General features: G+C 42.6%; 1 protein-coding gene across 1 annotated transcript in view; it reads right to left on the bottom strand.

Moving 5' to 3' along the window:
* Nucleotides 1-500: 500 nt before the first annotated feature.
* Nucleotides 501-12,490, bottom strand: part of TPH2 (tryptophan hydroxylase 2) — a 96,925-nt gene continuing 84,935 nt past the window's right edge. The window contains exons 9-11 of the mRNA XM_004752418.3: nucleotides 10,708-10,803; nucleotides 1,997-2,130; nucleotides 501-1,865 (exon numbers count right to left, since the gene is read on the bottom strand). Of these exons, the coding sequence (XP_004752475.1) occupies nucleotides 1,691-1,865; nucleotides 1,997-2,130; nucleotides 10,708-10,803 (405 nt within the window). The 3' untranslated portion in view covers nucleotides 501-1,690. The remainder of the gene's footprint in view (nucleotides 1,866-1,996; nucleotides 2,131-10,707; nucleotides 10,804-12,490) is intronic.

Raw genomic sequence — 12,490 nt, 5'->3', positions numbered from 1 at the left:
TATGTACTATACGGCGTCTAACTGAACATTATTTACAAAATTGCATTTTAAGTTGCATGACTCTCACTTTCTGTCTACCAAATCCCCTTCCAAAACTCAGTTGTTCCAAGAATCCTTCAGAAATGAAAGATCCTCCCTCAGGAGTTAAGGAACCTCTATTCAAACCTCGGATTTATTTTCATTTACCTCACTCTGAGTCATATTTTTACTCTTTGTCATGTCCTCCCTGAGTATATGTAGTCCAAAAGTTTCTGACTCCAAATGGCCCCGTATGATATCAATTAGTTTGAAATTACATGCAATTTGTTATTAAAAAAACACCTTGGAAATTGCATAAGCAAATATTTTAGAGCTGTTAACTTAAAAATCATTTGGTCATCTTTTTCTTCTCTTCTTTCCCCCAGCCCCTCTTCCCCCCACCCAGCATTCTGTATGACGAAAGGAGCGTGAGAGGAACCGTGGTTGTTTTTGTTCAGAGAATCAGAAGAAACTTATTCACGCATTCAGTCGTTTTTTATTTGTTCACTTAATCACCTGATGATACCTCTTAGGGCAGAGATAACCAGACATGTGTGGTGTATCACTACCATTGGCCCAAATCTGCCCAAACTTTGGGCAAACCGGACAAGTCCTCAAGAGACCTGGCTTGGCTTGGAGCTGTGGGGGGAGACAGCTGTACTACTGGCAGCCCTTGATCACAAACCAAATCCTCTTTAGTGATAAACCTTAGTTGTGATAAGTATTGGTTTCCCTTCTCTGACTACACACAAATCCACCAAGTTGAACTTCTCAGCGATCTAAAAGTGGGGTGCAGCAGGCTGTAAATGTTAGTGCATGCTGACTGTGCCTAGCACTTCAGCTCTCTGAGATCCATTTCCACAGCTCTGAAATCGAAGCTCTCTGATATTCGTGTTCTCTAAGAGAAATGGGCTAAACAATTGAGCATGATAATCTACTTTCTTCCAGCATAAAATTCATAGTCTCAAGATTTTTTTGCCCACCCTTTAGTGTTTCCTAATGGCCCCTCTGGAAGCATTTTCTTCCAAAATTCTTTGGAAAGCATGTCACCCCTCAGTTTCTACATGGTCAATGTCCCCTATCTGTTCCATTGTAAGATGTTCTCTTTTCTTACATTGTATAAATACTCAATTGAAAACCCTTTCCAACTAGTGTGCTCACTAGTTTTCCCTTTTGAAACAGAATACTGAATCTTTTGTTAATGTGGTGGGAGGTTTCACACAATTCTGGGTTTATCTCAAATAATGCTGTGGAAACACTGGGGCTATAGAAACAGTTTCACTGCTATTTTCATTTTATCTAATGAACATAGGGGAAAAGCTCAGATCTGAGAAGGAAAAAGTAATAAGCTAGAATCAGAAGAGGGCTATTTGTTACCAATTTTAAAGAGCTGCAGTTTGGTTAAGGACACCAAGCAGGAAAGGTCAAATCTATTGAAGACGTTTAAACAGGTTACATTTCAAACAATGAGTGGTTATCTGTAGTCACTGGGTTCCTTATGATGTTTCACACATTAACACAGTAAATTACACGTAGATAGAGATATACAGAATTGCATGCTTACTAGCCAAGCCATGACACAACACAGAAAGTCATCAGTGTTACATGACATTGACTGAATTGCTGCTAAGCCCCCAAAAGATCACACTGGCAATGACACTGGTTCCAGGCATCAAATCCCCAGATACTGGTTCATTTTGTTCAAGGCATCACACACTGTGTTCAAATCACTGCGAAGGTCCTGCACCACATTTTCAATACTTCGGGTGTCTTTCAGAATTTCAATACTCTGTGTGTAGGGATTGAAGTACACGGAGAAGGGACGGGTAATTGACTTTGCAAAGTCCCTGCAAAATAAACGGAGATAGAAGGATATGCGATCAACTCTCACTGGTAGAAGAGACACAGAGAGAAGGAAGGAACAGAGCCAGAAGAAATAAAAAGTTATTTTCTGTAGATGGAAGAAAAACAAGTCTACCTCATCTTTTCTTTGGCTTCTTCAAAACTTTCTGAAACAAAGTAGGCTTCCTGGAAAGTGGTGATAAGGCATTCCTGTAAGCAAGTTGTCTTTGGGTCAAAGGCTTTCACACATGCCTTGTCAGAAAGAGCATGCTGCAAAACATACCACAAAACCTGTTAAACTCCGTAATGAGACTTCCAAAGTGCCATGATGTCGTGTTTCTACAACACAGATCAGTATTTTTACAGAATTGTTTAGTTGCTAGTCGGCCATGAAATATGGTACTCTCCCTTACGCAGGGTAAATTGAGTGTTTGCGTTTTTGTTTGCTTTTGTTCAAGTCTGTTAGAAGCTGGGGGGGGTGGGGATGAGATTATGGTATTACTTTATTTATTATCAGACAAATTCATAGGGAAGGACAGTTTGGAGCTATATCCCAAAAGAAATGGAATTTTAAAACTATGCTATGAATAGAAGCAAGGAGAGAACATAAATATGGCCCTCAATTTATTGCCATAAGCAATGTACTGAAATTTCACTCAAATGGCAGAAGTAATAATTACCTGCGTGGAAAGGTAATTGGGACTCTGACTGAACTATTTGTGGCCTCATTACGAGACATTTTAAGGCCAGGTACTGTGTATCAACAGAGTCTGGAGTGGGCTTGAATATTTTAAGGATACTTGCAAAGCATTCATTTCCCTTCCAGCAAGCAGAGCAGAGCAAAATGCCGCAGATAAATATTGTCAGGTAGGCAAAAAGAACTAATATTAATAGTTATAGTTATGCTCAGACCAGGCGTTAGGAAAACAGGGAAGTCAGTGCAATTACTCTTTGAACCATCATTAGCTCCATTCAACTCACTACATGACTGGCACAGAGAACAGCAAGGAACAGTGAATGATTATCTCCTCGAGATCAGTTCAGCTAGGCTAAAAGTGCACGTGCTACCTGCCTTTTTATAAGCCCTGGGTTAATGGTTCTCAACCCTCATGTGCATAAGAATGACTGAGGGGCTTGTGAAAAAAAAAAAATACAGATACCCAGCCTCAATTTTATTTAGCAGGTCTGGGTAAGTCCCAGAAATCTGCATGGTAGAGGCATCCAAGGTGATTCCGACCCCAGAGGTTGTGAAGTCTATTTTGAGAAATACTCCTCTAGATGTTGTGTTTTCCTGAAAGGTTCAATTAGCTGGGGGAGAGTGGTGGACTGAAAGAAGGGGCAGCAGGAATCTCCCTGATCTGAGAGAAAAGGGGCTTCACTCGAGATGTTGCTGCTGTCACGCTGGGTAACTGCGCCATGGTCTTTCACCTCTCTGTGCCTCTGTTTCCCTAACTGTAAAGGAAAGGCTTGGGCGGGATGATTCCAGCTTCTGGGTTTCACCCTAAGTACTTTTCCACCTTCCAGTGTAAGAGGTGCATTGCTGAATTAACCAGAGAAATGCCACAAACCTTTCCCGTTCCATTTCTTGGTATATTCCCCAACAATTTCAAAATGCATGGCATGATTCGCACCCTTCCACGAATAAGGCTGCGGTTCCCTAAGTCTGAAAATGTAACTACAAACCAAAAAACTGGCATGTCTGAGAAAGGGCACGCGGCCCTAGCCCACATGTGATTTGCATTCCCGCAAAGTTGTGTTATCCACATCGATGCATCCGTGCATCAGGGGACGTGGAGGGCCTCTGGGAATGAACACATTCTTTTTGGCCCACAGGACAGTTTCATTAGAAGTAGAAGGTCACTACACCTGCAAATGTGTTTGTGCTAGATTCAGTCCAGGGCAGTGAACATCAGGGGATTTGGGTTCCACATGACTAATAATTCTGTCTACATTTTTTTTTAAGATTTTATTTATTTATTTGACAGAGAGATCACAGGTAGGCAGAGAAGCAGGTAGAGAGAGAGGAGGAAGCAGGCTCCCTGCTTAGCAGAGAGCCTGATACAGGGCTCAATCCCAGGACCCTGAGATCATGATCTGAGCCAAAGGCAGAGGCTTAACCCACTGAGCCTCCCAGGCGCCCCCTGTCCACATTTTAAAAACAACTTCACAGTTTGGAGAAACAAATGTCTTTTTTTGAGAACTGGCGCTGCTCTGCAAAGAACAGCCTTCCTACCGACTTGCTGTGGTGCTCAAAATTAGAAGCGGCTTCCTTCGCGGACTCGGGGCGTGCTTGACTTCGATGCGTTGTTCTAAGTGTGCGGTCCCCCACCAGCACGTAGGAAAGGAAGGACAGTGACTGACTCAGTGTCCTTGATCTTTCTGTTTTCTCATCCTCACAATCAGGGACGTGGGCAGAGCAGCTGCTGGACAGACTGTGAGAACACTTAAACCACTGCTGATGAGAAGGGGGTGAAACTCATCTGCTTGGGTCTGAGATGCTTTGGTGGGCCCTTAGCATGTATAACAAAGGCCTCCCGAATGTGTGTCTACAGCAACATGGACGGAAGTCAGTGCAGCTGTAGAAAGAACTGTCACATGACATTCCACTGGATACTCAGATGAGCCCGTGTAGTCATTTTAACTAGTAAAGAGGAGGAGAGTGGACCAGGAAAGAGCCCAGAGGGCAGAATGCTCTGCCCCAGACTTCAAGGACAGTCAAGGACAGGCTTTAAGAAACCTGAGGCAAAGACCATCAGGCAATGCATTTCACACTTGCCGAATGTAATATTCCAAGGAGAAACTGGGAACTGAGTGTTGCAAGCTCTCAACAAGGCAGTCTACCCTCGGGAGCCTGCTGGGTCCAACATGCTAACTGGGGACCCTCCATCCATGGGGTGTGGGACCAACGCTGCTCGTCGGCTATTACAAAAGGGAATGACAGTAGTACCTGTATTAGTTGTACCTGTATTAGCCTGGAGCATGACAAGAGCCTGGAGTTCGGGGGGCAACCGCCAAGTGAGGCCGACAAATGGGGGGGGTGCTCACACCTGTGAGGGGTCGCATTTCCCCGATAGCAAGCTCTTCTGCGGGCTGCCTGCCAGGGACATCCATGCAGCCTGAATACTAGAGTGTGGCCCCAAGGCTAGGAAAGGTCCATGTCTCTACTGATGCCCCAGGGGGTGAAGCCCTGTTGAGCTCCTGTCACGTCTCTCTCTCCACTGCCTCAACTTGAGGGAGCAGCCCTCCCTTCTGTGTCCACAGTGGATTCTCTGTAAACATTGAGCCGCACTGCTTGATGTCCCCAGGGAACTCTTTGGTGACTCCTTCCCAAAGTGTTAACAGTCTGGTATCCTGAAGTCCACAAGAACTCATCCGGCTTCAGCAGACAGAGGCCTTCTAAGGCTAAGAGAATGTGGCCGATGGTCCTTTAGTCTTACACCACTTGAAAAGTGCAGGAGTGCTTAAGCATCACCTGCCATCATCCAAAGTCTCTCTAAAAAGACTTTTTTGGATTTACCCAGAGTGCTAAAGTCAAGTAGGCAGGACTGGGAGCTGTGATACCGGGGTCTTAAACACACTGTTCCAGAGGCATGATATCAGAGGAGTGAAACTTCCCCGGTGGGGACAGAATTTCCTCTTTCAGAAACTGAAAGGACCGATCAACATGAATTCCTTGCAGTATCATTTGAAAAGGGCCTGCAGATACATTGCATTTCCCAGCCTCTCCTCCCTCTGCCCCAGGTGGCCCAGAATGGCCGTGGCCGCCTCTCCCACTGGCCTCAGCATGGCCTTCCCATCCTTCCCAACAGAGGTGGCCATTAGCAATTAATCGGCTTCGATGCACAAATTAAGGCTTATTTGTCATTCCAGCCTTTTAAATACAAAAATCTTTTTGCAACATCAAGTTGCCTAGAACCAGTTGTTATCTAAAGTTCCTGCATGACTTTGGGTAAGTTATCCCACCCTATAAGTCTAGTCTAGTATTCGTCTTGGAAATGGGGATACAAATAGTATCTGTAAGCCAGGGTTGTGGTAAGAAACGAGGGGCACCTGAGTGGCTCCGTCAGTTGAGTGGCTGACTCTTGATTTCAGCTCAGGTGGTTGAGATCGAGTGGCACATGGTGCCCTGCACTCCACGGGGAGTCTGCTTTTCTCCCCCCGCCCCCCCGCCCAGTTGCTCTCTCTCTCTCTCTCAATAAGTAAGTCTTTAAAAAAAAGGGGGTGGGGGACTAAAAGAGGTAATGCATACAAAGCACTTGGCTCATGGGAGTGCCTGGTTTACTAAGTGATCACGGACAGTTCAGCCTGGAGATGATGGCATTCAACCCCGCCTGTCACCACTGGTGCGGCTCTTCTCCCCCAGGGGTCCAGAACCCACAGAGAAAATAACATGGCCCCTGCTATGAGGCTTCCAGGTTTCAGACTACAACAGTGCCTCCCCTAAGTTCAATTTAAAATCTTCCTTCCTCCCAACCACCTGCCTTTGCAGGCACTGAGTTACTATCTCAACTATTCTCCATGGAAATCCTGTGATCATCACCCTCTATATTAGGACTGGTTTAAGTTGGGAAAAAAGTCAAGCGTGAAATCAGGTTTAGAGGTAATTTGGGCCCTAGATTCTAAATAAGAATTTGCAAACACTCCCATGTTCACATTGTAATCTTCTTTTCCTCCATCATAACAGAAAATATATACATTTATATATGTACATATGCATGCATGTAGATAATATTTTTTGAACTTCCCTCAAATGTCCCTCCTAGTAACCAAGTACAAAGTGACATCCCACACTGCTATTGCTCAATCTGGTGATAATGGCATCACACCTTTTTTTTTTTAATCAGTGATGTTGCAAGTTTCATCAATTTGAATAAGCTGCAGGCATAAGGGGAAAAAAATCCCTCTTCAAACAATCTCTTTATACAAGCTAAAGACCTGTTTCCAACTCCCCATGCTCCAGAGTTTGCTCTGTCTTTACTCACAGTGCTGGTTTCAGGAAAAGGTGGGTGGTGGGGAGGGAGTTAGGAGCCATCTGTGCAGGGGAAAAGTGGGAGAGCTCTGCAGTGGTGAGTCCTAACTCTAGCCATACCGCTGACAGGATCCACAGGTGCCTCCAGCCTCTTCTATACGGCCTAGTGGGAATTCTAGCCACTGGACGGAGCTGCTGCAAATGGCTATAAACATGAATGATTGTAATAAACACAAGTCTGTTCTCTGAATGCTAATTAGTCCATTAAAAAGACAGTATGATAAAGTCAGTGTGCAAGGAGGTCCTAAAACAAGAGCTGAAAAAATAATAATAATTAAAAAATTTAAAACTCTCAGCTTTGTCAAAACCTGAAAGCAGAATAGATGGATTGGTATGTACTGTTTCAGCAACTACTACGGGGTAGGTGCTAAGGCTGTTTTCAAAAATATCTAATCCATGCCCTTAAGGAAATAGAGAACTAGACTTTACCTTTACCCATAAAAAAAGGAGAAATTGCCTTTTTGCTTTTTAGACGTATTAACGTTTTAGGATAAGACTCAGCCGTTTCATCAGTTAGCAATCATTTCCTACCACCACCAGGAATAAACGTCACTGTTGCTTGCCTATGAGGCTTGAATTCGACAGCAACGCCTATCAACCACTTTCTTAGAATCTCCCTACTAGAGACTCCAAGTTCCTTGACACATTAGAACTTTAATTGTGGCTTTGTTGAATAAAGTGAATAAATAAATGAGTGCATAATAAATTTAAAGATGAGACATAATATAGTAGGGTCAATTCTGAGATAGAAAAAATGTGAAAGACCTATGTTATGGATAAACACCAATCAATCATCCTACTGTCAACCTTTTTTTAAAGTCAGACTTCCAAATGAGTTAGCTCATTATCAGCTGCTCCCCAGAGTGATGAAGGTATGGTAGAGGCCCTACCAAAACACACTTTTAGAATTCCCAAAAATATATCACAGAACAGAGAAGAGAGAGGGCAGCCAATGATGAGGTTAAAAGAAGTCTTTGTGCTATCAGATGTAGCTTGTACAAGCTTTTCCATATTTAGGTTCTCTCTCCAAAGACTGTCAAAAAACAAGCATTCTAATCATTGAAAAAATAAGAGGGAAAATGAAAGTTATCCTCCGAACTCTACATACACCCCTTGGGAGTACTTGGTCAGCTCTGAAGTACAACACCTACGCCCAGGAAAATTTAGCCTCTTAAAGCAAATTTTAAAGTGTTCTGTTCAAGGAAAGAAGGTGCATTATGGATATTTATGTAAAAGTAATAAAGATTACACCAAAACCTCCCACAGCTTAGCTGGGACCTACATTTAGGCTACAGTTGGAAACAAGAGATCTTCCACTGCAAAAGGTAACTACTTTCGAAATTGTTAAGTGTGTTTTACACAGGAATTTTTATAGTGCTCTCACTAAAGCTATCTCCCTATCCTGAGTTCAGAATTATCCTGTGTCCGTTCAATTAGAAGTTAGACAGAAGTACTCGGAAGATGTGAGAGAGTTCTGGACATTTGCAGAGATTGTAGCAGAGATGAGGATTGGGAAGGAGGTATGGGAAGCATCTTGTGTTATGTATTCTCCGTGAGTCACCAGGAGATACTTCTCATAGCAAGAATTTCTGAATTGTAAAAATGGTCCAAAGTAGCAATCACTGGGAAGTTGGAGTGGAGAAGTTTGAGAATGGAAGAATGCTAATGACCAGAGGTGATGGACCAGAACAAGATTCACGGCAGACAATGCCCTTTGGTGTACGTAGCCCTGGCTGATTTCCATTTCCAGACATTTCTGTCCACACCAATAGGAACAAAAACAACACACTCAACCCAATGCTGCCTATACATGCCCCATTAACCCGATTAGAGGACCCTGTCGAAAGTCAGGGCGATGAGAGAGATTTGTTTCTTTTGTTTCTGGCATCATTTATAAACCTTCTGAGAATGTAAATAGATGTAGCTCAAGAGCTAAATCATTTTCTAATTCTTTTCTCATGGAAATCAAGAAGCATTCTACAGAAGGCATGGGTCTTGCAGGGATATGACATCATGCTATTGCTGTGGGCTTTGGCCGCTGTACTGAAATTAATGCCAAGTGGCTTTTTTGTTGCTGTACAGAACTTTGTTTAAAAAAAAAATCAACACATTACATCAGGCTTTTGTCATGTGAAATGTTAGCATCTATTCCAGCTACATGGAGCTCCAGCAGCTCCCCAAACAGGCCAGGATTTGACAAGAGCACACATGCTGCTGTCCACCCAACTGTTCTGTGCATCTCATCCACTCCTCATTCATCTTTTCCACTTCTCAGGAGTCAGCGTGGGCAGCAATGCCCTTGTCCGGAGCCTTCCCTGGCATGACCCAGTAAGTGCCAGGCCCATGTGTCACACTTGGCATTATCCGATTGGCTGCTTAGCCCTTGCACTAGAAAGTAAACCCTCTGATAACAGGGACCCCAGGAAGTACAGCCTACTGGTTAAGGGCTGGGATCCTGCAGGGTAGACCACCTGGACTTGGGTCTAGCTCCAACATGCATTCGCTGTGTGATCTTGGGAAAGCTCCTTAATGTCTTTGTGCTTCCATTTTCTCATCTATGATAATAATACTGATTATCTCATGGGGTTGTTATGAGAAATAAGTGAGTTAATATGTTTAAAGCACCTACAATACTAATTGAGGTCTGCTTAAGTGTCCACTTCTCCTTCTCCCTCCCACTCCTCCCCCCTCCTCCTCCTCTTCTTTCTCCTCCCTCTCCTCCTCCTCTACTCCTCCTTCTTCATTATTTATATCCCCAGTGACTGGCACAGTACATGGCACATAGTAGGTACTCAACCAAATGTTTGAGGAATTAATGAATGCCTGAATGGAATCATAAAGTGAACACTCAATAAGACAACAGTTAACACTGTACCTTTCAAGAATATAAACAACCAAAAAATTCCAATAGTCATCTATTTGCCAACTATATTATATAAGGATAATCAATACCCCAAATAACAACCTCCGCTTAGTCAATAATCCTGATCTTAGTCTCAGTAATCAAAGAAAGATTAAACTATGTTTAGTACCATTTCCAGATTATACATCATACTGCATTCTAAATTCACCAAAACTTGTTACCTTCCCATGGTATGCACAGCAATTCTTAAGTAACCAGGATATTTAAATTATCAAATGATCCAGGCCCCAACACTTCTGAATAAATGACCAATTTACTGCATTTTAACCAACTGAGCCACCCAGCATCCCTTTATTGTCTTTTAAGACCAAAAAAAAAAATAAAAAATAAAAGCATTCCTTAGGCATTACTATACATATTAGCTACCTTTCTGAATGTAGGTTCATTTAGATTTTTTTTTCCAAATTGTATATGTCCACAAATGTTTTAATACACATTAATTTTGAAAAGGCTAAAATAATCTCAAATTTCTCTTGGAGGAGTAAATTCTAGGGTATCCATGGGAGCCACAGGGATAACAGAAGTGAAAATACCCAAGATATCCTTGCAAGGAAATTTCAATCAGGAGGATCACTGCTAACTTGTCTGCCCACTTTTCAGCACTCAATTTAGGCTAGTCATATGTTATCCAACATTTGAGCATACATTCGTCCTTCCTGTTGGTCTGTGCACATGGCTGCTCGACCATCTGAGTCACACCACAAACCTACAAAGGCATGACCCATTTTCAGAAGTGCAAAAAGTTAGGTCAGTGCCCACATCTGAGGTGCCAAATCCTCTGTATTAAATATTTATGGGGTACCTACGAGTAGAACTGCTCAGACAAACAAATCAATATTTCCATGACCTTGAACCAGTTTGCCTGGGAAGGATGTTTTCATTCACAGCTTCGTACCTTTAATTCTCCAATGGAGGAAAGGAGTCCTGCTCCATATGCCCGCAGTTGCCCTTCTTGCTTGCAAAGGCCAAACTCGATTGTGAAAAAATAACACTGAAAAATAAAAAAGAAAAGAAAAGAAAAGAAAAAGACATGGACATACATCCAGTGAACTAGTCAACATTGTTCTTCTATAGAATAAAATGGCACCCAAAATAAAATGGTGCACTGGGCATAGTTTCTTCTACAGTGTCAATTTAAACACATTTGAATTAAGAATATTCATTGAAATCTATTCCCTTGCTTAATAATCCCTCCCTAGGCTAAATGTGTATGGAAAACGTATTAGTTACTAAGAGATTTATGCTTAGCGGATTCAGAAACCCCATAAGTCAAATCATATCCCCAGCAATAATTTTTTAAAAATCACAGACTTAGAAATAAATGAATATGTCACAGTCATAACACTGTAAGAATATGCTACTGTTGGGGCACCTGGGTGGCTCAGCCTCTTAAGTGTCTGACTCTTGGTTTTGGCTCAGATCTTGATCTCATGGGTCGTGGGATCAAGCAGCACACGGGGCTCCATGCTCAACAGGAGTCTGCTTGGATATTCTCTCTCTCTGCCGCTCCTCCCACGCACACTCTCTATCTCTCTAAAATAAATTAATTAATCTTAAAAAAAATATAGAACATATTACTGTTTACCAAGTTGTGTTTCAGCTAACATAAACAAAGTTCGTGGAAATGTGGAAAAATAACTTGGAACCCAGTAATTCCAAACTGATTTTTGCAGTTTGTTTATTCATTCAGCAAGCATTTGGTGAGTACCTACCAGGTGCCAATGCTAGGCAAAGAATTGTGGTAAAGAAACAAGAGTGAGACCAAAAGAGCAAGTACACACTTACCAAGTTACCCAACCAAAATTTTAGTATTTTTTTTTAGCAAGAACTTACATGTATATCTACATATGTTACACACATAGATACACGTATATGTGTGTATATGTAAAAATATATATATATGTATACATATAGTAAGAACCACTTCATTGACTGAGTTTTGCCAGCATCAACTACTACAGCTTTCCCAAGACACTGAAGTCTATAGCTGTTTCTGTTGATTTTAGGAAACCAACCTAGACAGACAGAAACCTCTGCACAACCAAAAATCTCAGGATGCTCTTGAGAGAGGCTGAAATCACACTACTCTTGCCCAAGAGAAAAGTGAGAAGTTGACAATGAGCGAGCGACTTGCATCAAATTAACACTGTCCTGCATGAGTGACGACAGAGCACTGACAGTGTTGAGAAGGAAGAATTTACACACCCCTGGAAAGTGGAAAATGGTAATTATTTCTGGCCCACGGCAGTTTGCTCTATTTTCATTTGGAAGTTGAGATGTCCCCTGGTTCAGAAGGGTTTTATACTTTTTAGGTGTGGGGAGGATCTGGGAGGTCGAGTGGGATGACCCCGAAGGACTGGTCCTTGCAAGTCATGGCACTCAACCTCTCGAGGAAAACTTCCTTTCCTGATTCACCTCCGCAGAGGGCTAAAATTAGAGTCCTTCCTACCCCCCATCAGTATCCGCAATCCCCTTCAACTCTCCCGCTTACCCTGCTCTGAATGTTCTCTCTTTTCCATCATACCCTCTTTTTGACATGGTCTTTAATTTCCGTATGTATGTTCCCCATAGTCATGTGTCTCCCCACCCTAAACTCTGTGCTTTGTAGGACAGCACCCCTGACCTCCACCGACGAGATGTCAGCAGCAGCCCCCACCCTGCTTGCAGCAGCTAAAAAG

This window comes from Mustela putorius, unplaced genomic scaffold (genome assembly GCF_011764305.1).
Source record: "Mustela putorius furo isolate JIRA1106 unplaced genomic scaffold, ASM1176430v1.1 tig00537227_pilon_pilon_pilon, whole genome shotgun sequence".
NCBI classification, from domain to species: domain Eukaryota; kingdom Metazoa; phylum Chordata; class Mammalia; order Carnivora; family Mustelidae; genus Mustela; species Mustela putorius.
This window is presented reverse-complemented; position numbering and strand designations above follow the sequence as displayed.